This window comes from Epinephelus fuscoguttatus, linkage group LG18 (assembly GCF_011397635.1).
Source record: "Epinephelus fuscoguttatus linkage group LG18, E.fuscoguttatus.final_Chr_v1".
In the NCBI taxonomy this organism is placed as follows: Eukaryota; Metazoa; Chordata; class Actinopteri; order Perciformes; family Serranidae; genus Epinephelus; species Epinephelus fuscoguttatus.
In genome coordinates this window covers 17,688,295-17,715,891 of record NC_064769.1, presented here as the reverse complement: position 1 = coordinate 17,715,891, position 27,597 = coordinate 17,688,295, and the positions used below count along the sequence as shown (strand labels likewise).

General features: G+C 39.8%; 2 protein-coding genes across 5 annotated transcripts; one reads left to right on the top strand and one right to left on the bottom strand.

The window, feature by feature from the left end:
• Positions 1-1,893: 1,893 nt before the first annotated feature.
• On the bottom strand, positions 1,894-8,994 carry coq4 (coenzyme Q4 homolog (S. cerevisiae)). Of its 3 annotated transcripts, none has more exons than XM_049604812.1 (7): positions 8,973-8,994; positions 7,480-7,632; positions 5,861-5,957; positions 5,636-5,738; positions 5,380-5,509; positions 3,243-3,336; positions 1,894-2,621 (listed from the first exon to the last, which is right to left on the bottom strand). In XM_049604812.1, coding segments are annotated over exons 1-7 (762 nt in total). In that variant the 5' UTR covers positions 8,974-8,994; the 3' UTR covers positions 1,894-2,437. The 3 variants fall into 3 exon arrangements, with proteins under 3 accessions (XP_049460769.1, XP_049460767.1, XP_049460768.1); XM_049604810.1 differs by lacking the exon at positions 8,973-8,994 and adding an exon at positions 8,405-8,966 and having other exon boundaries at positions 7,480-7,635; XM_049604811.1 differs by lacking the exon at positions 8,973-8,994 and adding an exon at positions 8,405-8,966.
• traf2b (Tnf receptor-associated factor 2b) lies at positions 8,627-24,643 on the top strand. 2 transcript variants are annotated; one of them, XM_049604809.1, is made up of 11 exons: positions 8,627-8,737; positions 14,650-14,852; positions 16,384-16,462; positions 16,692-16,790; positions 18,873-19,034; positions 19,123-19,197; positions 19,723-19,797; positions 21,380-21,604; positions 21,720-22,023; positions 22,290-22,438; positions 22,529-24,643. In XM_049604809.1, exons 2-11 carry the CDS (start codon positions 14,677-14,679, stop codon positions 22,745-22,747), a joined length of 1,563 nt encoding a protein of 520 aa, XP_049460766.1. In that variant the 5' UTR covers positions 8,627-8,737; positions 14,650-14,676; the 3' UTR covers positions 22,748-24,643. The 2 variants fall into 2 exon arrangements, with proteins under 2 accessions (XP_049460766.1, XP_049460765.1); XM_049604808.1 differs by lacking the exon at positions 8,627-8,737 and adding an exon at positions 9,079-9,197.
• Positions 24,644-27,597: the final 2,954 nt, after the last annotated feature.

Sequence of the window (27,597 nt, the reverse complement as noted above, 5' to 3'; positions counted from 1 at the left end):
AATCACAGATATTTCTTGTGATTTTGGTACAATGTGATGTAACATTGAAACAACTCATTCATTGCTATTTTCATAGAGACACTGTGTTTTAAAAGCATCTTCCCATAAAGGCCATTTACATTTGAATACAGTGTTTTATTAGACTTGCTGGAACATGTTGAACTTATGAAAGAAATTGATAAACACAATGGACAACTCCTTTATATGGAGTTATTAATGCCAAACAACAACAACAAAGAAGAAGAAGTGTATATCAGTAGTGGCTTTACAGGTACAACCTTGATGGGAACACGGGGAAATAACCAAGAGCAGACAAACAAAACAAGGTGATTTATAGAATTTAATATGACTCACAAGTTAAATCAGTAGTTTGATATGTAGATGTGTCAGCTATTTTCATATGGAGGGTCCTGGCAGAGACGCAGAGGTGGGGGCACTGATGTCACTGGCAGCAGGGGGAGGTTGTTACTCGGGTGCGGATATGACCATGTGTGTATGATATATTAGTTTGTGTTAAACAAAGGTGATACTAATATCCCCCAGAGACCCTGTGTCCTCATATGAGGACATTACATTTTGGGTTTACTGGACCTTCTGTGTCATTCTGCTTAACTTAGACCTCTCGTCCTTGTTCGTGGACACTTTTTTGGTGTTGTCTAGTGGTAGTAAGACCACAATACACTCATCCATGTAAAAACAAGATGGCAGCCATCTTGGCCAAGTCAGTCTGCTGCCGACCCGACACAAAAGTGGACAAGGTAGAAAACCTGATCACATTTCATGGTTATTTATTTACAACTTGTTTATTTATGATTAATAATGTTTTTAGCCATACAAATTTGGCCAATTTTAGCAACAGCAACAAGCTAAGAAACTGTTAAGTACTTGTTTGCAGACGTTGGGGATTTCTCATCAGCTCGTTAAAGGACATTGGGACTTTCTTATCGTCTCGTTTGAGGACATTAGGGGCTTTACTGTTGTCTCGTTTGAGGATATTGGGACTCCATTAATTTATTTATTATTGTTGACAATCTTTAGTTTTTTCATAATTATCAGAGGCTGCTAATCTCAAATAGCTAGGACAAATTGAAAATGCATACCAAACAAAAGTTCGGGTCTCAGGAGGGTGTTGATGAATGGGGCCCAACATCTGAGAAATAAATCAGTGTGGTTGTTAGTGTTCCGTGTTATTTGCCCTTCTACTGAAATGTACTCTGATATCAGAAGGTCCCACTGGGATTTTAAGAGGTTAATTTTGTCTTTCCAGTTCAGTAAAACTGTCTTTTTAGCGATGTTAAAGCAATATAGGTTGTTAATATTTCATGTTATTGTCATATCCACAAGCAATTACAGTAAAATCATGGCCTGTCTTCGTGCAGTGTGTCCAAAGCAAAATGTGAAGATTTAAAGCTGCACAGTGACACTGAACTAAATGTGTGAAGTCACAGCTGGCTGCGGCATTTAACAGAAAAGTCTTCATGCGTTCTGACCTGTGGAATTAACACATAACCCACATATCTAAAAATAACCTTACCATAACCTTAAAGTGGGCTCTCACCACAAGAATGCTTTTAGCTAGAAAAACTAAAGGGTATTTTTTGACACCAGATTTGCTCATCTCACACACCTGCCGAGGAGTGTACACACTGACTTCCTGTTATTATTACTGTGAAAAAAATAGGGGCTCAGTATTAGACTGAACTATACAATAACACAGGCAGCTGCACTGATGGGTTTTTTTTTTTAAGATTCATGACAAGTAATTCTCAATAATTTGACCGCAGTTTTACATTAGAACAACAATTGGCCAGAAATTTGGCATAAAAATGATAATAATGGACCAATAATAATATTACTTTTCAAAACTGACTATATCACAGCAGAATATAAGTATTTAATAACAGACATAATTCATTCTTTTTAATTCATTTTTCTCATTGATACAAATAAAAAACATCACAACATACCACTCTCACCAACAGACAGTGACTCAACAAGACCTGTTGAACCAGACCTGCTGACTACAGCTGTGCCACCAACTTTTTTGGCTCACTAAAACTGAGATAAAATGATCTACTATTTCACAACACAAGTGCATAAAACATCCCAAAAAAATATGTATCAGGACTTAGTTTCTTCGTCTTTCTTTCGATCAGCTCATGATCTCTCAGACTGATCTGGTGACCCTTTGGGGGGAAACCACTAGTCCAGCGGACCAAAACTCTGGCGTTTCATCGGCTGAAATTACTGCACTCACAATGATTCACAATTTTAGGGAAAAGCCATCAAACCAAAGTTTGGCAAGTGTGAAATTTCCTAATTTCCTCTGTAGTTAATACCGTCCTTCCCCACAGTATAACACTTAAATCATTTCTGGTTTGTCCGCTGTGAAGAGAATTTTGTCTGGTGATTCCTGAATCATCTTTTACAGTCTTTCTCAGGTGTTCCTCTTGTTGGCAGCGCTTACTATGACAGGAGGTGGCTCTATGTTGAGCTCTTGTCTAAGGTCTTCGATGCTCTGAGCCCATCGTCTCTCGTAGAAGATGTTGAGGACGCAGCGGGCCCGGCGACCGTTCTGCAGAGCCCACGGGCCCAAGGATGTAAACAGCAACTGTAAACGGCTAGAAGGTGACACAAGAGTGGAAAAGTTCAGCATGACACAACAATGAAGGGATTGTTTTGTATTTCTGAATTCTGATACACCAGTTCCTTAAACGTCCTTAAAAGTACAAGGAAGTTAAGTTACTGAATGAGGAAGGGTTAATGAGTTACAGGTAAAGTGTCGGTTTACAGGTATTTGCTTATCATAACCGAACAATGATATATTGTTCGTGGGAGTGTTTCCTCTTATCCCTCCGCCATACTCATACACAACACCTGCATAAAAGCCTAATAAATATTTACAGTATGGCAGTAATTCCTGTGGGATACAAAATTTGGCAGGCCGCACTATTGTCAGAGTTTATCGTTTAAATCATTTTTGAGCAAAAATGCAAAAACTTTCAGATTCCAAAATAATAATTTTTGTTGGTTTTCTTTGTCTTTTAATACATTAAACTGAATATTTCTGGATTTTAGGATGTTGCTCAGAGAAAACAAGACATCTGGATATGTCACATTTATAAGAAATAAAGCAATCTGTAAATTGAGAAATTAATTGGCAGATTAATCCCTAATGAAAATAATCAAAGCCCAGGACTGTGCTGTGATTTTAACTCTGGTAAAAAATACTGGTACTGTACCTTGCGTTCAGCCGCAGTGGGCCCAACACAGCTCCCAGGGCACACATGGGGAGCCCAGTCTGAGCAGCTTCAAACCATTTCACCGCCACTTCACCTGAAAGCAGTAAGAAGGGACAAAAAACTCTCCAGATTATTCTGGATAAAAGGAGAAGGGAATATGTGCTGAGACACAAAGACAAACTGCAAATACAAGGTTGCCAATTTATAGCCACTTTTGTATCATAACAATTTCTGGAGTATGTGTAAATACAGTCTTAACCCGAATTAGTTGACTTTACTCGCAAATTGCATGGAAACCCGTTGCCTTATACCACATTAGATTTTACATTAGCTAAAACTAAGTAAGTCAAATTGTATCAACATAGAACCTTTAGATTTTACACAAGCTGAAACTACAGACATCATGTTGTGTTAACATATAACCTTAATTTTATGCAGTAGGCTTAAAGTACATATTAGTAGTGTCTACTCAAAATCATTAGAAAAATTACATACATATATGTGTGTGTGTGTGTGTGTGTGTGTGTGTGTGTGTGTATATATATATATATATATATATATACACATACACACACACACACATATACATATATATACATATTCATATATATGTGTGTGTGTATACACAACAGTGAAATACTTCTTCAAGATTGGTACAATACAATTAGCTGATGCCCACTTACATAACACCAGCTAGATTATATCAGTTTAATAATAATATTCTAGATCTTTGTATTAAATATGAACAATCTAAAGGCACACTTTTCCCATAGCATGTGAGATCTCACAAAACACTAGATGTAAAGCTACCTCTTGATCCAAAAATGTTTATTTGGGGTTATATTTTGCCACCTTATTCACATCAAGGGGTAAACGAATTCTTATGTGTTCACTCCAGGCAAAGTGTTCAATCGTCTTATCATGGAAGACTATTTAAAAGCCACAGGTGGGCCAATGGCTTAGGGAATTGAGTAACTGTTGTAATGCGGAGAAGATAACTTAAATTCAGAGAAGTTAAAGTGAAACCTTTGATGGGGTGTGAGCCCCCTTTACCCAGCCGTTAGGGAATGCTAACTGCTAATTAACCAGTTAGGTTAAGGTATGTCTTGTCTTTTAACTGTGTTGTTTAAAAAGCATTAACATACAATGGGAAAAAAACGAAAGGAGAAAAGAAATGCAGAACTTCTTTTAACTCTATTGCAAAACATTTTCCCGCTTCGTTTGACAAGTTCATGCCATTAGTATGCTGTCAGCAAAACAGAGGGCTCACATCAACAATTTATAGTGAAAGCGGCTGAAAAGCAGGAAATGTGCACAGACTGCTGGGAATGGAAACAAGGAAGAGACTAGGCCCTGTCTACACGTACACAGATATATTTTAAAATGAACATTTTCCCCTATGTTTTAAGATAATTCTGTCTATCTTTGTTTTACAAAATATAGACTCCAAATGCTCGCCGGTGCCAGCTGTCTCCAGCAGTCTACCTTGTCACAAAAGCTGTAAAGTGTACAGGCTAATGTTACCTTTTTTCAAAAAACCTGCTGGAGAGCTTATCGCCAATGATTCTCGTTCAGTTTACAGATGAAGAAGCTCATTCAAACATACGAGTGATTCTCTGGACATGCGAAAGTTTTCCTTCCATTCCTCATGGACAACAATCCCACTCTGGAAATGTCCCACCATCTGCTTGTTTAACTGGTCCTAATCCAAAGCTATCGTTTCTGGTGGACTTAAAAACGCCAATGATGAGGTGTGTAGAGGAACAGCCTCTCTGGACTTCCCTCGAGCCAGTATTATTGATGAATGGACCCAGGAGACCACCGGAGGGTCAAATGTTTAGGACTCACCCCTGTATTACCCCGACTGGACAAAAACTTCTTTCAGCCATCCTTTGGCCAAAAGGAGGTAAAAAAAAAAGTCTGGTTTTTACCAGGTACCAGGTTTTCAACTGGTTCTGTCTGCCATGCACACAATAATTCTTGCTGAGACTTTATTCGTTGTACTATTAAAAACAGCTTGGCTATCAAGCTCCTATAAATGTCATGACTGAAACATGATTTCACTTTGTCTGAAATGTGATGACTTGTATCTTATCTGGGCACCATTTTCAGTTTTAATTTGTGAAGTCTGACTCACCCAGCATGTTGGTGGGCATTCCCAGTAAGGTGTGCAGTAAATCATGAACCTCTCTGTATCTTTGCATGACGTAAGCTAGCTCCTCGTCATCCACAAACTTCACGTCTGCCCTTGTGTCAGGGGTCACGCGCTAACAGAACAGGAAAGTGAATGCGTGAGTAAAGACAAAAGAGAATCATACAAAGGGAGGGAGGGAGTAAATTCTGGGGAAACGTGTTTGTCTTGATGAAACAAGCATTCTTCAACAGACACTCACATTGTCCTCCAGAAAGCGAAGGTATTCTCTGCCAAAAGAGCCATCAGGCAGTGAGGCCATCTCCTTCAGATCGAGTGTGGAAAGCCGGATCCTCGGCCTTTCTCTGCAATAACCAGTCAATAATAACAAGTATGACTAAATCATCTATCATTCACAGTACAGAAAATGCTATTTAAAAGCGCTTAAATCTGGAATGTTACTTATGTTACTGTTGCAGGGACTCACATTAGGATAGTGTAGCCTTCAGGGTCATTTCTCATCTTGTCTCTGAGATTTACCAATGCTAGGTATCCTGTTGTCTCTCCGAGCACTGCAACCATGTCTGTAAGGAGAGTTTCATCCAATTACAACATATTAGTTGTACAATATAGAGATGTGTTGCTGTTAAACCTACAATCTAATGTTTGATTGCCTCACAATAACATATATTTCAACTTAAATAAAATAGATTTGTTACATTGATAATATACAGTTCAATAATATGTAGTTTGTCATAAAATAAAGTGTATAATAAAGCTTTCATGTAGGGGCACTCTGATGAGTAAACTAATGATCAGTTAACTCACCACAGAGAGTACTAGTCAGCCTGTGAAAACAGCTGTTATGTATTTTCTGTGGTTTTGAAGGAGATTTTTAAAGTGTGAGAAAATGTCTGGCTGAAATGCCAAGGCTGGTGATGTCATCAGAGGTTATCTCTCATAGATTAGTTTGGAGAGTACAAGGTGTTCACAGAAAGCCTGCTTTATCAACTGGGCTTGTGGAGTTGGAATGGCCTGGGTGTTTGCCAGGCAGGAAGGGGCAAATGAAAAAAAAGGATACAGCATTTTTGTAGATTAACAAAAAACTGGGGACTAAAAGTCAGGTGTGGGCCTTTAAAAACACCTGTGGTCCCTAAACTAAATGCCAAATGAGAAGTGTTAATGCCATCTTCCTCACTGAGAGTTTCAGGGTATCTGTGCTGACATATGGCCCTGCTTAGTATCTATTCTCATTACGGTTTCCAAGACATTTTAGAAGCACGAAACAGTAGTCTCCAGAGAATAAAAGACTGACAATGAGTAACAAAACTTTAACAGAAATGAGAAAAGAAACCTAAGGTACAGCCCCACACTGCTGCTGATGGTATCATTTCACTGAATTATAAAAACCAAAATGAAACAATCTGACCACGAAGTAATCCAAGTCTCATAACTTAGTCATGGGAGCAAAATAAAAATTAATTCCCACAGCTAATCAGTTTACAAACCCAGTGTTGACAAAGTTGTACAATGATTTTGTTGAACTGAACTTGAAGGTTCATTCTTGACCTTGAATAAAGTAGTTTGATCAGATAATCTTATCCAAAGGTTCACCTCCTTGTTTTTTTTTTGTTTTGTTTTTTTCCAGCCACATTTGTGACCTTCATCAGTGAACTCCATCTGCTAATAAGAATAAGCTCAGAAAAACAAGTAAGTAAACTTTATGATAAGACTTTTTAAAAACAATTTCCACTAGGCTGCAATGTATGAAAAATGCTCATCAAAAGGGTCTAAGGAGGATAACTGATTTTTGATGAATTTCCAAAGTTTGGAACATCAGGGGTTTTCTATTGTACTACCAGCGAGAGAGCTGCCTCCATATTTGGCTATACTGTAGGTTGTCTGGGACTGGGCTGTACCGCCATACTTAACTGTTCATGGGAAGGCTTTTTGGGATCTTTTCCCAGATAGCCTTGATTTGGTGGTAGAGATAATGGCAGGAAATGCAAGGGGAGGTGCAATAAATACCTCCAGACAGAGTCAGACACCACAAGGGAAAGCATTTAATTAAAAAAACAGATAGGTAGATGGCAAAGGAAGTCTCACCATGCCTGTAGGGATTCTGTAGTGCTGCCACACCTGACCCGACAGCCAGCAGAGCTTTCTGGATGGGGGTGGTTTGGATATGTCCGGGATACAGCCCATCATAGCAGCTGTCTGTGTACACACTGCCGCTACTGTACAGCTTGTGGACGCACACTGCTGCGAGAAAGGTGATGCAACATTTAAACCTTTAACACAAGTGGACCAAGACAATCTTATCATGCGCTCTTTTATTGCCCTCATAAAACAATAACTCAACAGCTTATTGATATATGTTTATAGCACAGCAGAAGAACTGGTGTGCTCTGCTAAAGCCAGTAAAACCAGGAATTTACTGGTGAAGACTGTAGTACACAGCACAATCATGCACGTTTGACAGGTATACGTGAAGTATTTGGGGAAAACCTGAATGAGAATCTATTCTGTGGCAAAGAAGTGTAGCTCAGGTGCATTACTTTCTGCTCACAAGACGCCTGAGAAGAGTGACTAAGCTAATTGTCCATAAGCTGTGTGTTTTATTATATAAAATAATGTCACTCATTTCAGTTTAGCTCAGGAATATCACTCATAAATCACTGACATTTCAATGAAATAAACAGATTATCGCAATGATGTCTGGGTAACCTCCATCTACAACTTACTGTGGACAAAAATCAGTATTCTTAATGAGTATTCCCTCGTTCCTACTTGAAAGACAAGAGTAGCTAATGACTGATATAATATACAACATGATTAGAGACATGTATCTGATTCTAGCTTACAACATAGCCGTTAGCTAAGAGTGCGTACAACTTGTGCTCTCTGGTAAGTTAACGACATGCTGACAGCTGGGCTTCAACATTCATTCATTTCTACGTTAAACAGTTCACATTAAGTAATATCTAACTATTTATCTAAAGAGTATATTCCGCTTTTTCGAAACTCATACCTTTGGAGATCAAAACGTTTTGTCGCTGAACGAATCGTTGTAAAGGTCTACATAAGCACAGCGACATTGTGGACGCTAATGCGCATGCGTCACTTTGATGTCAGTTTTTGACTCCGGGGCAGCCCTGGCAAAGGGACGGAGTTAGTCTGTTTGAGTGAATGCACTGCTGAGGCAGTGACTCCGCCCTCGCCCAGTTGCCTTATTTGTTAAAGTAAACGTACCATAAAAAATTGTAAACACAGCTAAAGGTTGAGCTGTCCTTCTCATGTAAGAGCTAACAAACGAACAGTTCCGTTTTCTGTCTGTCGACAGCGACGCTATCAAGACGCCAAGGTTAGTTGGCTGAACTGGTGTTTCTGATTGTCAGATAGCTTCGCAGTTTGCTAACTGAGTCGTTAATTCGTCAAACATACAGTTGTAGGCTGGCCAAACGCCGCCTAACTTAGCATGTAGCTGCCTAAAGTTGTGTAAGTTAGCTAACTTACTCACACGAACCAATAAGCGACGCAATAAGTTAAGTGTTAAGCTACATCGTTGCTGTTATTTAACGTTAGCCAAGTAACTTAACTCAAATGTAAAGAGGAAATAAAGAGGATAATTGTTCTTCAGTAGTATGTAGTCACAACGTAACACACGAAGTAACGTCTGACTAAGCTCTCAATCCCGATACTAAACCAGGCTTCAACTGTGGCTTCTTATTTGATCTGTCACGTCATTGAGGGCGTAGCTACACTGAAATACTAAGGTTGTGTGTTTGCGACTAAAAGACGACACGACAACCTTTGCAAGCTGGGTGAGTAAAGATTCAGGTTTGGTTTCAGTGCAGTTTTGCAGAGAGGTTCACGAAGTGTAGATACCTTCAGCAGTCGTGTAGAACAAATACTGACCAAGTTCATGGCGAGCAGAGGGCGAGCACACAGGGAGCAGGCAGAGCAGAGGGTGTTTTTCTGGCTTCAGATAGTTGCAGCTAGATCTTGATCAGCTTGAAAGCAGTCAGGGAAGTTGTTTTTGACCATATAAATAATGGTTGTGGAGACTGAGGAGTAGCTGTGTTGTATTTAACTCTTCAAGGTATTTTTTTGGCTGAGGATGCAGCTATTGCTGATGTTTCTTTCACAAACTTTTCACATTTGTATCTTGAAAGCTAGATTACTGTATGGCTACAATTCAAAAGCCAAGGTCATTATTTATCACAGCTTTGTCTTAAAAGTTTAGTCATGTTTGTGCTGTGTTTATGGCTGCTTTCATGCCACTTAAGTTCTTGTGACTAACAGAGTCTGGTCTGTGAGTCTTTTCAGGATAGTGGAGTGTATGTCAGAAAGTGAACATCTGGTTCCTACATGAGATCAGCCTGGTTTAATGATTGTTTTCACACCTTACCTTCTCAAGGTTTCTGTGGATACATAAACTAAACAAGAGCCTAGGTGTACTCATGTACTCATTAAAGCTAGGTTCATTGCTTACTGCCAGGTAGTGTTGAGTTACTGAGTCATTCACTGTGCCCTTTCTGTTCCACATAGACAGGTTTAATCACATGAAACTTGTTGCTTACTACAGTATGTTGCAATAGAGAGTACTAGATGTGGTGATGTGTCATATAACAGAAAATGATACCAGGGAAATATGGTGTGGTTTTTCAATGATAAGCAGCCTCAGGTTTTTCTAAGAAGTGAAGATTGTAACTTCCCGCCTTAAAACAGGTCCTTCTTTGACATGAAGTAACATAGGGTGGAGGAACATAACTGAATGATTCTTATCACTGTTCTAGACAATTCACTGTTATATAACCAATACTGCTGTTTCATTGCCAGTAACTGGATTCAAGTTTAAGATTATTTAAAGTATTTATTAAAATATTGTATCAACATTATTAAGTCTTCTTAGAAAGGAAAACAAAATGTCAGAAAAAGATAAGACTTTGCCAAAATATTATGTTTCAAATACAGTTAAAATGTTTTGTAATGTCATCTTAGAAGTTGTAATTTTGCTTTATCTTAGCACAAATACTGAAAAAGAGAAGATGCCAGTCCACAGGAAACTTTTGCAGCAGTCTTTTCTTTGTCTCATCATAAATAAATTTGGAAAATCACTAAATTCTGACATGTTTCTCCTAAACCCCCTCTAAGGAGAAATAAGGAGCAAAAGAATAAATCAGCAGGAGTTCTTTTGCTGTGCTCATAGGTCTCTCAGAGGTTTCTCAAATCTGACAACAGATAAAATGCAGAGTTGAGACTTCAGTTTGCTCACTGAGACAAATTTCTGAAATTGTGCAGGCACATTTGTAAGCAAATTACATTTTCTGTTATCTCAAGAACTGATTGTTTCTGAAAAGAATTACTACTGCAATGCGAGAGGGGAAAAAGATCATTTTAAGATCTTAGATCAGGCTGAGACAAGAGGAAGGCTATTCCTCAGGAGCTGAATAGGCTAGACAAAGAGGAGATCTGAATATTGAATTTTCCTCCCCTGGGAGGGAGAATAAATGTTTGTTGAAAGGTTGTGTACTGTTATTACTAATGTCTGCTGATGTATTACTGGTCATATGTTCCCTTGGGAAAATGTAAGTCTCATGACTTAAGTCTCTCCACCATTTGTCTTGTGATCATGAGAGTTTAATCATTAGGAAAATGAGATGTGAGGCATGTGTTCCTCCTTTGTAGGTTTCAGTGTTTAAACTTAAATGAGTTTGTGGTGCATAGTAACCTTTTCATTTGCCTAGTTTTGATCCATCAGCCACTTATAATCTCACTTCCTTACACAGAGGTTTCGGGGGAGATTGAGAAAGGGTTTAAATCTTATAAGAAAAGGGTTCACCAAAAGAGGATTCAGAAGTTGGCAGGAGAACAAGAGAGATGGGAAAGGCTGCTGGAGACAAGCAGGAAAGACAGACAAACCTGCAGGAAAGAGCTTAGACTGGACTTAAACCCAGGCTGCTGCGGTAAAGACACAGCTATACTTGCTCTACCTGGTGACCTACTGGGGCGGAGTGCTCCAGGATGTGTCCTAACTTTTTTTTTGCCACATCAGCATCAGCACAATGAGTAAGCCTATTGCAGCCTCAACTGTTAAAGTATTACGTGGCTGTCTTTTTACAGAGCCGTGGCATTTCAACATCAAGTTTCCCCGTCAGTTTGTGCAGGACAAATATTAAATTGTGTATTTTGTAACCAAAGGCTGATGATGGCTTACGGGTGAAATGCGTCCGTTGTGTTTTTGCTCTGCTGCCCAGATTAAAATATCTTTAAAAGGACATTTGTGAGCACTGGCCTCCTTTGGTATTTTGAAACCAAACAATGCAATATGGGTTGAAAATATGGCATTTACCACCACCTAGTGTAAGCAGATAGCCTTGTTACTCTTTCCCCATATTAGAAAAATGCAGACACTGAACTTCCTCTTGTGTGTTCTGTACAAACATCAGTGGCATTTTATTGGCACTGAATTTTGATTCATTGGTGAACAGCTTCTTTCAAAGATGTATTGACTCAAAACTAATTCATGGGTGGAGACAGCACTGCTCAAAGCTATTTGGCTTTTGTACTGTTTAGAGTTCAAACCGGATGAACGACATATGAATATTGTTGTTTGAGCTTTAGACTACTGGTTGTTGCATGCGAAGCTGCAGTCTGCTCATATTCTTTACAACATTTCCTGAGACATTTACATGAAGTATATGTTGATAGACTGTACTCTTGCATGCACACACACACACACACACACACACACACACACACACAGTACACCATTTTCTGCAGCTGTGTGTAAAACTAAACCCAGTTAGACGCTTTGACAGGCAACAGACAGCTGTGTGCATATTTATTATTGGAGTATTTGCTGTGGGTGTGTGGAGATATGTCAGTATTTGATGACATCTGCTGGTTTATGGGAATAACACTCCCTACTCATTTTCCACCCATAAGAGATTTTTCAATGATAAATCATGTGTTAATAACAGTTAAAACACTCATAGAGCAGACATGTCCAAAAGAATTTTTTAGCAGCATATAAGTGCAGATTTCTTGTACAAAAGTTCCACCACAATCATGGTGAACGCTACTGGCATTGGTAGTTATGAAGAAGCGATCATATCTTTGGCTCTGCAGTTGTTTTGTTTTGCGGTTGATGTCACATCAGAAGGCAAGCATGCTTTAAAGTGATAATTTACTGCAAAATCAAAAAAAAAGGAAGCGTGCATTTACTCATGGACGAGAGGCTCGTGCTTGTGACAGCGTAAGATGTAAACATTAATGGCGTCCTCCTCGGCTGAGCTGTAATGTTAGCTAGCTCAGTGGTGCTAGGTGAGCTAGCAGTAGATGCAAGCTTCCTTCTGCCCAGTGATACAGTTGGCTGGTGTAGTTCGGTAGAAAGAAAATAGTTCCTACATGAAACTGCCCTGGATTGCCTTGAGGAACACAGTCATGTTTTCTGGAAAGAGACGTGGCACTTGAACACCACAAGCAGAGCGCTGTCTAGCTCCATTATATTCGAGAGAACGCAGACATCTCTACAGCGGATAACTCCAACACATGGCAACTCACACCAAAACAATCTAGATAAATAATGCGCGCATTATAGGTAAGAGGAAAAATATGTATTTTTGATTTTGGGTGAACTGTCCCTTTTAAGAATTGTCACAGTTCATAGCTTTTGAAGTTTGACAGAGAGGCGGAAAGTCTGGCTTTGCTGCTACTTTTGACCTTGCTGGATTCTATACTGATCTGTTTGGTCCATTGTGCAGCACACAACAGAGTAGACTTTTGTACTAGTTGCGAAACTAAGCATTACCAAAGCAACATACTGTTTATTAAAGGAAAACTTGGAGACCTCACAGATCTCACTCCTGTGGACATTGTGCCCTTCTTGATATGTCCACTAGATGGTACCAATGGAAAGAATATTCAAATTATAAAAACAGGCTTTAAATTGTTGCATACAAGATTTAACTTCTTGTAAAGCTGAAATATTGTACAGTTAAAGGTCATTATTATGAATATTGTGACCACACCCTACTTTGATCCATAGTGCATTGTGTTGCACTCCATATATTGTGGGCAAAGCATATAGTAACCACTAGATAGCAGCACAAGTCCAATTATTAGCCCGGTGTAGCTGATTTTTTGATAAAAATCCATCCTTTGGGTAGTAAATGGCAGATTGGTTTCAAAACCAAGTGTAGCATGTGGCTTTCATGACTTAAAGCTGGACACCACTCTCCTGAAGCAACAATTTTTTGGAAGGTTAGAAGTTTTAAAAATACATGTCAGTACTCAAGTGCACATCGTGGTGCTGTAACAAGCAGATTTACGTTTTGACCTGTATCTCCTGAACTTCACCAAGTGGCATCCAAGGTGATCTGTTGGCGTTTGCATAATTTTTAATTAACTTGTATTGAGAGTTGTTTGTTGTCTGGGCTAGGATCCCGATTTCCAACTTCGAGTTTGCTTTGACGGACACGTAGTCAGTGGTCAAACTTGTGTTCGTAAGTTTTCAGAAAGATAATGAAATGCAGCAGGTTTAAGTAAAGTTGTACTCTTAAATGAAAATGTCTTCCATTTTCTGATATTGGGAAAGCAGTCTTGGCGTCAGTGTTGTGTTCTTATCATCTTTCCGTCCTCCCACCGTGTCCTAGAGTAACTCATCCGACAAATCCGTCACCATGTATTTTAAAAAGATCTGTATCTCTCTGCTGGTAATGACTCAAATGATGTTGCACGCATCTCATATAGGCTGCACGTATAAGGAAAGCATTTTGGAAGGTTCATAGGTTCATAAGGTTTGCAGCAAAGACATGCTAATGGTAACTCAGCCAATGGAGATACACATTATGCCCAATAACTTTCAACAAAATAGAGATTTGAAGGGGTGAAGAGGTGAATTTCAGTTGCACACAGGTGCCATTGTAGCCTCAACTGTTTTACATCTCTTTGAATTCATGCAAAAACATGCCTTTATCATTTGAAACCACATGGGTTTCACAATGATGAATCATCCTTGCACTCCCTGTACAATTATTTGCTGCTTATACTGAACGTTTGTACTGCTACTGAATTTCCCATGTGCTGATGCAAACAGTGGGTGTAACTCTGACACACACACAAGCAATTACAAGTATTTCCCGCAAGTAATTAAAGTGTAACCCATCATTAATTACGGGTGTGACAGAGAAAACAAAACTTTGTGACTGCACATTAAGTGCTCTAAACATATCTTTACTGACAGCTGTTATGTGTGGTATTCATTCACAGGCTATAGCACCAGATTGATGGAGAAGAATGGCCCGAATCTCGTTGGACTGCCCCAACTCTTTACCAGGGATCCCCCTCAGTGTGCTGTCAGTGCCCATGGAGAATAAATACAAATGTCAGCAGTGTCTCCAGGTCCTGAGGAAGCCTGTCCAGGCTCAGTGCGGCCACCGCTTCTGTGTACACTGCTTCAAGCAGCTCACCAGGTAGACTGGAGGTCCTCAGACCACCCACAACCGTGTGAAATGCAAACCCGCTTTCTCCCCCTAGTGCTTACCCTCTTATTGGACATGCTTCAGCACATCCTGTGTTATCTTATCTCTTGCCTCTGGGACTTTTTTTGCGCCCAAGATCAGTTTCTTTACTCAGACTCATCCCTCACATGACTGGACTCTTTTTTTCTGAAGTCAGTGAATCACAAGGATTTTGCCATGCTGACTCATGCTAAGGTGTCATTGTTTTCTTTACCACTTCTTGTCCTGTCACTGACTCCTGCATTGTGAATTCATGACAAATACATTAGTGTACCACCTTATGTGTAATGATACTCTGGCAGTATAATTAACCATAAGGTGACAGTGCGGGAACATAAAGGTTCAGTGTGGAGGATTTAGGGGGACATATTGGCAGAAATGGCAAATAATATAATAAGTATTTTTTCTTTAGTGTATAATCACCTGAAAATAAAAATCGATGTGTTTTCATTACTTTAGAATGAGCTAGTTATATCTATAATCACTATGTTGCACCACCGTGTTTCTACAGTAGCCCAGAATGGACAAACCCAACAGTGGTCCTAGATAGGGCCATTCACATTTTCAGCATTGGCCACCAAAGTAAGCAATGAGCAGCGTCAGAAGAATCTGTTTTTTTATGTGAAACTGCTTGATTAAGTGTTTTTACCTGTTTAAGTCACCTGGTCTGTTTGTTTTGGAGAGGAAGAGACCTCTGCGGATAATTTGGTTCACGATAAAAACCTCCTGAACATTGAACACTGAAGGAAAAATAACCGGTAGATGTCTCAGCTTTTTGCAATCTGCCATCATCACCACTAGATGCCACTAAATCCCCTTAAATCGTAAGCACTGGACCTTTACATCATTTTAACAACTATACATAAAATCATATATTAAACTAAACCTTTATAACACGTATGTACTGAGTCTCATTTTTGCTAATCTACTAACATTCATACAACAGCAAACAGCACTTTATATTCACAAGTCATGTGAACGGTATGAAAACCACATGTGGCTGTGTTGTGTGTGACTTTCGTTACACGCGAAACTCCTTTCACATGCGAAACTACATGCAGAAGTAGTTTCACATGTGCTTACTTTAATTTTTAACCAAAACCAGATGTGATACTGAGGCGATTTCACTTGACCTGTCTAAACACCACTGCTGCCTCTACACAAGAATTCATCATGCAATAATGAGAATATGACATGTACCTTTTGATTTTCTGTGTGCTGTTCATTTAGTTGTCTTCAATCTTGCAAAGGCTAAATATTTTTTCTTGTGAATTTCCCGCATGTTGTTAAAGTTTACACACTGCAGCATTTGTATATTGCTTACAAGCATCTTTCACTGCTACTGTATTTTATTTTATTCATGTAATTGAGCTCATGTCCATACTGGTCAGCCAGCAATGAATCAGCAGGAAGTTGTTGCTGACTGCTGGCGCCAAGCTGCTGTTTTTTTACAATAAAGTCACAAACCTGTTTTGTTTGTCAGTGCCGGGCCAAAGCCTTGTGAAGCCTGTCGCCAAGAGGAGATTTACGAGGAACCTATTTCCATTCTAAATAGCAATGAGGTAAGTTATGAAGTATCTACTTTGTCAGTCAACATTTCTATTTTATGAGGCATCTTCCTTGTAATCTGTATACCATCCCCTTCCCCCCACTCTGATTCAACGGAATAAACAGTACAGTCCGTTGGGAGTTTCCTTTACCACAACCTCACACACAACCTTTTATGTCTGCTTGCTCTTATATTTCATTCAATGCTTTGTGAGGTCACTTTGTTCTTTGTTTGCCCACCAGGCTTTTCCAGACAACGCAGCTGGCCGCGAAATAGCAAGTCTGCCTGCCAGGTGTTTGAACCAGGGTTGTGATTGGACAGGCTCAATAAAAGAATATGAGGTGAAGTATAAATATAAATTTCCTTTTGTCAGTGTGGGTGTACTAATTGCTGTCTTTGTCTGAGTCCCCGTCTGCCTGGCTGTTGACTGTGTACAAGTGTCAGTGTGCTCCACCTAAATCTGTACTCAGTATTTCTGTATGTCTCTAAACCATCATCACCCACACAGTATTTACTTTGTTACACACTATATGCCGCATTCCCGAGTCACATGTACAGCTTTTCCCCCGCAGCTCTCAGCCTCACATTATGGCTGAAACATGTGGTGGGATTGCATGCACTGCAGCAACATTCTAGCAGAGGAGAAACAGGAAGTGAAACTTAGTAGGCTGGAAAGTCCCTGCGTTACCCGCTCAGATAACAACAACATTCAGCGGGAAAGTACCAGGATATAAAAGGCCATTCAGCTCGAGATTAGCCTGACAGCTGAAGCAGACTATTACAAGATAATGAAACTAGACTCAGGCTGCACCGGTTCACAAGGGAAATACTTAATTTAAACTTACTGTTAGATATAAACCAGGAACAGGTTCAGACAGTAAAATACCTCCTCCGTACAGACTGTGGTTTTGCTTAATCATAGAAAAGCCCCGTTAGGATAATAAAAGCTGTCTGTGTTTGTGTTTAAATATCTGTCTCCTAGTTTTGTTTCAACTGTAAATATCTCTGTGTGAAGGGTGTTTTTTGTTGAGTGAATAGTTGACATCCTGATGATAATAAGGTGTAAATGATAAGTGCTTTCTGTCTGTTTGTGGCTTAACCATACTGGGTAACTCAATCGAGGTCAGGCTCTACACAGGAAACCTTGAAATGGTTCAGTGGCAGAAATGTTTAAAATGAGAACACTGAGCTGATGCTGGAGATTATTTTTGCATGATTTGCAAATGTGGCTCTGACCGGTTCGCTTGCTGATGTTATAAAGAAACACGTGCTTGCCCTCGGCAACCAAGGTTCAAAGTGCTTTAGTTTGATTGTAGTGTTTAAGAAATGATTAACATGCTGCATGCTACACCCACGTTTGTGTGAACATCTGTGGGCTGCCGTCTTAGTCACTGGTGTGTGGAAAGATCCGCTATGTTGTTAGCTAGCCACACACGCCTAAAAGTACCTGGGAAAAATAGACTTAACATGGTGTCAGAGTGGCGCCGTGAGGACAGGGACATGACTGGAAAGCCATTGAAGATGATTCATATTTGGCATGATTATTCGGTTCGAGATTTCCTGGTGTAGCAAGTCTGAAAAGTGAACAGTCAAAGCGAAAAACACTCTAGCCTACCTGTGATTCCTGCTCTGTGGCTCCAGCATGGCGATGGCAGTCATTATGAAAGAGAATAACTTCCTCGTTGACAAACTCCACCTCGCCGGAAGCTCCGCCCGTTGCGTTTCCCGGCATTTTTTAAAAATATATTATTAGATTATTAAGCACATTACAGCTTTAAGTAAAAAAACATCCTTTTTCCACGAATTTTTTGTTGCACTTCCACTTTTTTATTTCTCTGCTTCTGTTTTTTCGTACTTCCTTTTTTTGTGGTGAGTCTGCTCATTTTAACCTTTTTTTATTTTATCCTTTTTTTATTTTATCTTACTTCTGTATATTATTTGTGTTTGCCACACGTCTTGGAACATTACTCCTAATTGGGTCACAGGAAAAACATTATAATAACGTCAATAACTACACAATTATACATATTTAATATCACTCTCTTGATAAAGTAAGTGCAGCTACCTTTCACCTGCTGGTTTATGCTCTGGCTATGAGTCAGATGAATGGTGTTTTGTTTTTCCACATTTAACCGTCAGTACTCTGTACAGGTGTGTCTGTATTTGCATTAGTACAGATGATTGATTTTAACAATGATTGACAAGGGCGTGTTTTGTCTATCAAACTGGCAAAAGGTCAGAAGCTTTAACGACATTTTTTAATCATCCACCATGTAAATGACACCCTGTACCTGCACGCAAAAATGTTGTAACGCCATAAAACACAACTGCCTGTCTTTGATATCACTTTTAAAACAATAATGAATACCAGACACATGCAGGCAGTAAAAGAGTCACAATAATAATCCGTCCACTGTCTTTAGGCGCAGCATGAAGGTCGCTGTGAATTTGAACGGATGCAGTGTGAGGCCTGCAAAGCCTTGATCCTTCGAACGGAGAAGGACAGACATAATGAGAGAGAATGTGAAGCGAGAATGCTCAACTGTAAATACTGCAAGATGACTTTCAACTTTAAAGACATCAAGGTGAGAGATAGAGATTATCTAGTGGCTGGTTGTTTATGTATAAATAAACAAAAAATGGTATCTAATGCTCCTGCATGGTGGTTTACAGGCCCATGATGAGATCTGTCTGAAGTTTCCCTTACAATGCAAAGACTGTGGCAAAAAGAAGATCCCACGAGAAAAGGTTGGAGCTGTTCCACAAATTACCATTTGACTTTCCATCTTAAATCCTGCGAGGAGTAAAGTGTTTTTTAATTGCTCGTTACGGTAATGCCTGACAATCCTCTCTCTGTACAAAGGCTCTTACATGTTATACCCTTAAAATAAAACCATAAAGCAATATTCACTGAATAGACTGATAGTTCAAAGAGCATTCACAGCTTAAGCAAACATGCAACACCTGTCTCCAAATGGCCTAAAATCCATGTACAATGCATAAATTTGTATAAAACACAATTAACAGAACATGCAAGTTACAATAAATGTACCATGAAACTAGATCCATGGGAGTTCCACATGTTGATCATCAGTGAAAGTCTTCTTCTTATGGAGGTTTAAGGATATGGATATGCCTTTGAATTCCCTGTATGAGCACTAAGTTTCTTTCTGAGTAACAATCCTGTACTTCACTTTCACTTTTCTGTTTCAAGCTGATGCTGCTCCACTGACGCTTAACAATGTTGTTCTTTTTTGTGCTCTTGACCTTCAGTTCAATGACCACAGCAAATCATGCGCCAAGTCAAAAAGTGCTTGTCCATTCAGTGAAGTGGGCTGTAAATCTGTGGTATGTACCGTATTGTTATCAAATACAATGATGTCATTGTGTTGTTTTCTTTTAGTTTTTAATTTAATCAAGTCCACAAAAATATTGATGCAAATACTTTGTTGAAGGTTGACTTGTTTAAAGGTATTTGAAAGAAAGTTTGACATAAAGGCTGAAATATCGGACGGTCAATTTGAAGCTATAGCCAAGTGACCCTTAGCTTAGCTTAGCATAAGACAGGAATTAGGAAAACATTGCTGGCTCTGCAAAGGCAACAATTTTTTTCTGCCTCCTAAAATGAGAAATAAAAAGAATCCAGTACATGACATGGCATTTCACTAGTGTCAACTTGGACTGGATGACCTGATTAGATTTTGGCAGTCGAAGGTCAAGGTCACTGTGACCTCGCATCTGTGTCATTCTTGTGAACGTGATATATCAAGAAGGCCTTGAGGGAGATTCCTCAAATTGGGCAGCAACATAAACTTGGACATAACATCGAGTTGATCAGATTTTGGTGGTCAAAGGTCACTGTGACCTCACACAACATATTTTGGCCATAACTCGAGAATTCATACACTAATTATGACACAAATGTCTTGTCAGTGATGACTGATGACTGGGGAGACATTTGGTCAGATACTGAATTGGTGACACTCATTTTGGGTGTCCATCTAACTATGCTGATTATCGAGATCTCTTGTGCTGCTGTGTTTGAAGATGTGTGTGAACCATTGACGTAGAATTTGAAGCGTCTTTTGCAGCAACATCCATATTTAAAGCATTGTTTACTGTCATGGCAACATGAGTCTGGACAGACATGGATATAAACTGCAGCTTGACTGGTTTTGCAGAAGCATACAACCCCAACATGGGGTTGCACGTATGAACTAACAAGACATAACATGTTAGCTTTAGAGATGCTGGCAAGTTGATTTTGCACCAGGCTAGCCGCGTCCTGTCTTTATGCCAAGCTAAATACCCTCTGGTGTTAGCGTCACATCTAATGTGATATGAGCACATCATTTTCTGCCAAGGTCTATTTTTTTCTCACGAGAGGTTTCTGTTTATTTTTTTGTAGTTGCTGTTTTTAAATGGGCGGGGCTCACTTTGGACAGGGTGTTGTCACATTCTTTTTATGCACCAATGAGGATCTAGGAACATTTGAATCAAATCTGGTGACAGCTGAGGGGGTTGTTTGTGTATGTTGCCATAGCACTGTTAAACTACACCCATCCTCCCACCCACAGTCCTGATGAAGCAGATTAGAAAGTTTTTTTAACTGTTAAACTCTCAGTAAGAAATATTAGTTATTTTTTCCTAAATTTTAATGTTTATTGTTGCTTATTTCATCTTTAAATGTTCCATGTTATGCTTTCAGGAGATCCTTATGAAAAATGTTTGTGTATTTACATTAAAAACCAAAAACTGGGTAATATTTCATTATCAAAATCATTTTCCCTCACAAATTCCTATCAGTATTGGTCCAAAAAAAGACTGATGCAGTTTTACTCCCCTAAACAATAACATAATTTATGCCCTGCAGTTTTCAGTTCAGTTAATTACAGTATAGTAGCTCAGTAAGATCTGTTGTCTTTCCCAGATAGATAACGGGAAGCTCGGCGACCATGAGCACAGCAGCACCATGGAGCACTTGCGTCTGCTGCTGCCCATGGTGCTGTCCTTGGTTCGGACGCGTGCCGATGCTCCTGGTCAGGCAGAGTGGCAGGAGGACTCTGGTCTGGGCCTGTACAGGGCTCCTGAGGAGGGAGTCACTATGGGGTCTGGAGCTGCAGCCTCTGTGCACTCTGTTGATGTGGACAAAAAGGTGAGTCTCAATGGATTTAATGCTCTTTATTATTAACCACTAATGTTTTTAGGTGTTGAATGAGGACCTAAATTTATTTGTTGCTGTTTTTTTTTTTTTTTTTTTTTTTTAACAGGTGAGCGCTTTAGAAAACATTGTGTGCGTCCTGAACCGAGAGGTGGAGCGTAGTTCGGTTACGTTGGAGGCTTTCTCGCATCAGCATCGTTTAGACCAGGAAAAAATCGAAAACCTCTCCAACAAAGTGCGTCAGCTGGAGCGGACGGTCAACATGAGAGACCTGCAGCTGTCTGAAACGGAGCAGCTGGTGCGAGAGCTCCAGTTCTGCACCTACGACGGGATATTTGTGTGGAAGATCTCTGACTTCTCGCGCCGCAGACAGGATGCTGTGGCTGGTCGAGCACCTGCAATGTTCTCACCAGGTAAGATGAAAGACATACTGACCACCTATCATTTCAAAGGTCTTTTGTACATGCGGCGTATGTTATGTCTCAGCTGAAAGGTTACATTTGAATTTGAATGAGCAAAGATCATGTGGTATGCATGATGTGTTGGCGTGTAGTTGAGGGGAATTCCACTTCTCTACACCCTTGTTGTCCTTCAGGGAGTGGACACGTCACTCCTATTCTCACATGACACTGCTGTAGGCTTGGTTCACATTCTGGATTCTTCTTTTTCCATCTCACAGCGTTTTACTCCAGCAAGTACGGCTACAAAATGTGTCTGAGGCTGTACTTGAACGGCGATGGCACGGGTAGAGGAACTCACCTTTCGCTGTTCTTTGTCGTCATGAGGGGAAAGTGTGACGCTCTGCTCAAGTGGCCATTCAGCCAGAAGGTAGCAAAACTTTTTAAATGATCTTTCTACACATCCTGATCCACAATCGCCTCAACGACAGCTCAAAACAAGCTCCTCTTCTTCCCCCAGGTGACTCTGATGCTCTTGGATCAGAACAACAGGGAGCACATCATCGACGCTTTCCGCCCCGACGTCAGCTCCACCTCCTTCCAGCGGCCAATCAGTGAGATGAACATCGCCAGCGGCTGCCCACTCTTCTGTCCTCTGGCCAAACTGGCTGGCAAAAGCCCCTATCTGCGAGATGATACCATTTTCATCAAGGCTATTGTAGACCTCACAGGCTTGTAGGGTGTACTCTGTGGAAGTTACACCAAAGCATGTATACAAGAAAAAACACAGTGGGCAAGTTGAAAATTAATTATAGTGATAATATATCTGTAAGATACTATGATAATATATATATATATATATATAACAATATATATTATTGCACTATGATATTACACAATATTATATCTGCACTATATGTTAAGAATGTCATCAGGTGTCACATTATCCATCTTTAGTGAAGCTATTAGATTTATAAAAGTGAAGCTATTTCTGCTTAATGTCCTGTGTATTTAAGATATCAGGCAGTAGTTAGATTACTTTAAAATGTATTTCAGTATCCAGTTGTCAGCAGGTGTTAAAGAGAAGTGCTTAAAACTGTAAGAGACAGTAGGAGCTTTAGGAGGACTGTAATCATCAATCATCCTGATGTGACCCTGTTGGCATTCAAATTAAATTATTATTTGCATCAGATACCTTGCTTATGTTATACATATCTACATAAAGTATATATTGTATTAATTATTATACTCCAGACTCTGCTCTGTATCATGTTCACATGCAGGTCAAACATTGGCCAACTCTATCAATCCAAAAACAATGTTCTGCTCCCTGACAGAAGTTGAGGTTTCACAGTAATGGTGTACATCAAAACCTTTACCAGATATTTTATAATTCTGCCTTAAAACATACATTTAAACTCCTAATGAATGTGACTTGTGACATTGAAGTGAAGACAGGCATGTGATCCATGGATTCTGATAGTCGTTCAGGTCATTTGAACAGCGCATCATGGTGAAATAAAACATGAACAGAGATAGATGATATAATTTACCTGTTGAAAATTATATTAAAAGCACTCTGTAAAGTCAAACAGTTTAAATTTCGTGACAACTTGGGCACAATGTGTAGCACAAAGTCCTGCTTAAGCTATAAGTAAGTAGAAATCTTCATATTCACCGTGTGTTATTCCATCTCTACAACATATCCACTCTCCATTATTGAAATTTTACTTTTTACTATCATACTTTGGTGTATTTTATGTGTAACATGCTTCTATCAAAATCACTCTTAGTTTTAATGTACTATCAAAATAAACAACATGTTAATTGATGAATGGACTTCGTGTGAAGGCTTAGGTGGTGATTATATGTCTATTGTGTTATTTGAAATGGTTTTTATTAACATAAATAATGTAGTGGTCATCAGAGGTGTGGACTCAAGTCACATGACTTGAATCAACTTCACAAAATCAAAGAGGACATGCAACTTGACTTGGACTTGAACACCAGTGACTCATGACTTCACTTGGACTTGAGGTTAAAAAAGTATGTTACTTAAAAAGTGTGTATTTCCTAAATAAACTAGCATAAATGCTATTTATTTCCAGCAAGTCGACACTTCATACCTCAGATCCACTGTGAGCCAATTTGACAGCATCCAATCAAGTTACAGTAGAGGACCATGAAGAACAAACGTTAGTGAGCGCGAGTTGGAAAAAAATGTACCAAAGATAATTTCATTTATATACAAAACTACACGGTGGTCAACAAAAGCAAAAACATTGCAGTATGCAAAGCGTGGCAGTTGAAAATTACAAAGGAGAACCAACAACTTCCAATAAACTCACTTTTGTAAATTTAAGTTATCATTTTGTTGTTAAAATGGCGTTACATTTTTTAAGAGCCTGTTATGACCAGCTTAGGACTTGAAACTCAAAGTTTAGGACTTGGGAGTTGCCTGTCTTGACTTGGTACCTGAGTGTAAAGAATTGAGACTTACTTGTGACTTGCAAAACAGTGACTTGGTCCCACCTCTGGTAGTGATTCTATATAAGCAGTAGTTTTAGTTTTTGCTGGAGAAATACTGTAGATTTATTTGGACTTCTGTAATGATAATAAACCACTACCAAATATACTTCACCAATCTTTATTTATGGTTGCCTTTGTCTAATGGGTTTTTGAATGCACATCATTTTATAATTCAGTATGTGATACCATGTTCACTCTACAGTACAAATACAGAGGGAGAAAGATAAGTCGATCAATCATTTAGTTGGGAACCACTTTTTTAGGCCGTGTAACACCAATTCATTTGATTCATCTTGTAGCTGTAGCCAGCAGTATAAATTTCACTAACACAGCTTAGGTATTACAGTACAGATGGGCTTTTTGAAGCTCATCTACAGTACACATTGGTTATGAGAATTGGCGTCACAGGTGGGTTTAGGTCAAAAATATCCCAACAAATAGATCATTCTTTTATCTGTTCAAAAATTTCCCCTGTGGGCCACCGTAGGCGATTGCATGTGGTTGCGTGATACTTTCTGACACATTCTGCTGCAGTGTAACGTGTTGATAACAACCCAGTCCACAGATGCCCTGCAAAAATCGAACAGTTGCTGATGAAAACAACCACAAACCACTGTGTCACAAAACAGTTTGAGAGGCTGTTTGTTGACCTTGTTTTTGGTGTATGTTTGTTCCTGTTGCTGTTGTGCTGTTGTCATGAGTACGGAAATGATGTGGTGTTCCTTCTCTCATGTTCCAGAAACCCCAAACATTAAATATGAAATACAGAGGGGAACTCCTCTCTGAAAATAGTTGTGTAAGGTCATCTGTGGTTCTGAAAGGAGTTTTAGAAGTTCTGAGTAACTGTGTTGTTTCTTGGAGATGACATATTTAAACAGAAAGTCTGTGTCACAAATTTTAATATGTGGCAACTTGCCAAACAGGGTCTTATGAAAAGATACAATTGGTTGCATTATGGGAAATGTAGGATTCAGTGTTTTTGGATTTTGACTCATACTGGCGACGACCAGTGTGTCAGAATCATTTTGACCATTTTTCTTTTAAAAGGTCCAATGTGTGGGATTTCGGGTGATATATTGGCAAAAAGGAATATAATATACTGTAGTAAGTATGTTTTCTAAAAATAAGAATCGTCATGTTTTTTTTAACCTTAGAATGAGCTGATTATATCTACACTGCTCAAAAAAATGAAGAGAACACTTAATCGTCACACTATAACACCAAGTCAGTTAAACTTCAGGGACATCAATGTGTCCATTTCAGAAGCACAAGTGATTATGAATCAGTTTCACCTGCTTTGGTGCAAATGAAAGTGACAACAAGTGCAATGGAGAGGCGAAAGCAAGACAACCCCCAAAAGGGGAATGGTTTTACATGTGGTAACCACAGACAGTTGCTCTCTCCTTATCCTTCCTGGCTGATTCTTCACTAATTTTGTGTTCTGCTAGTGTCCTTGTCACTACTGGTAGCATGAGGCGGTATCTGCAGCCCAATCAGGTTTCACAGGTAGTCCAGCTCCATACGGGCAGCTGCAAGAAGGTTTGCTTAGTCTCCTGGCACAGTCTTGAGCATGGAGGAGATACCTAGAGACCGCCTGTTACATGAGGAGAGCTGGACAGGGCCGTAGAAGGGCATCAACCCAACAGCAGGACCGGAACAGGAGGAGCACTGCCAGAGCCCTACAAAATGACCTCCAGCAGGCCATGCGTGTGCATGTTTCTGACTAATCTGTCAGAAACAGATTCCATGAGGGTGGCGTGAGGGCCTGACGTCCTCTAGCCCAGCACTGTGCAGCTCGATTGGCATTCGCCAGAGAACACCAAAGTTGGCAGGTCCACCACTGGTGCCTCGTTCTCTTCACAGATGAGAGCAGGTTCACACTGAGCACGTGACAGACGTAAAAGAGTCTGGAGAGGCCGTGGTGAACGTTAGGCTGCCTGTAACATCATCCAGTGTGACTGCTTTGGCGGAGGGCCAGTGATGGTCTGGGGAGGCATAGACCTCCATGTCATAGCCAACAGTACCCTGACTGCTGTTAGGTACCAGGATGAAATCCTCAGGGTGACCTTGGTGCACCGGGCCCTGGGTTCATCCTGGTGCAGGACAATGCCCAGCCTCATGTGGTCAGAGTGTGTAGGCAGTTCCCAGATGATGAAGGCATTGACGCCATTGACTGGCCCTCTCGTTCTCCTGACCTAAATCCAACTGAGCAACTATGGGACGTTATGTATTGGTGCATCCAACGCCACCAAGTACCACCACAGACTGTCCAGGAGCTCTCTGATGCCCTGATCCAGGTCTGGGACTAGATCCCCCAGGACACCATCCGCCGACTCATCAGGATCATGCCCAGACGTAGTGAGGAGTGCACACAGGAATGTGGGGGCCTACACACTACTGAGTCACATCATGAGTCGCCGTGAAGAAACTCACACAAGTTGCAGCCTGTGATTTCAATTTTTTACTTTTATTATCGCTGTGATTTTGAATCCAGCCCTCATCCACCCTGAAGAAGGCTTTTGTGCCAAAATGCGTGGGCTGTAACCCACTTTCATCATGTTTTAACCTTTTCTAAATGAAACAGCCATTTTTTGAATAAAGGCTTTCTATCCATTTGAAGAAGAGTGCCTTGGATTTCCCTTTTTTTGACGTCAACATTCCCACCAAAGAGCACCTTCGTCACATGATTAGATGAACCTTCTGAGCACTCTGGACTTTCTTTTTGACCAGCCCTCAGTGGGTTGATGATTTTGGTTTCCACTGACCATTGTTACATCATTTTGTTACCCAACAAATTATACATACATACATCAGTAAAGATTTTCAACTTGAATAGTTCGTTCATCAAGATCTGATGTGTGATTTAAAGGAATACTCCAACGATTTGGGAGTTATGCCCTTTCTCTATCATGTTCATATTGAGACAACATGATCGATATCTTTTTTATGTCTGTACGTCCAGTGGCTGGGTCTCAGCAGTTAGCATTGCAGCTTAGCTTAGCAAATACAATTGAAGTCTATAGGGGGTCAGTAGCCTACTTGGTAAAAGTAAACAAATAA

Coding starts and splice junctions, on each gene's coding strand:
- coq4 (XM_049604810.1), bottom strand. CDS start 8,471: ATGTCGCTGTGCTTATGTAGACCTTTACAACGATTCGTTCAGCGACAA. Junction 7,636..8,404: donor AAACGTTTTGATCTCCAAAG/GTATGAGTTTCG, acceptor CCTTTCTCGCAG/CAGTGTGCGTCCACAAGCTG. Junction 5,510..5,635: donor TTCGCTTTCTGGAGGACAAT/GTGAGTGTCTGT, acceptor CTGTTCTGTTAG/CGCGTGACCCCTGACACAAG.
- traf2b (XM_049604809.1), top strand. CDS start 14,677: ATGGCCCGAATCTCGTTGGACTGCCCCAACTCTTTACCAGGGATCCCC. Junction 19,798..21,379: donor AAGTGGGCTGTAAATCTGTG/GTATGTACCGTA, acceptor TGTCTTTCCCAG/ATAGATAACGGGAAGCTCGG. Junction 22,439..22,528: donor AGTGGCCATTCAGCCAGAAG/GTAGCAAAACTT, acceptor TTCTTCCCCCAG/GTGACTCTGATGCTCTTGGA.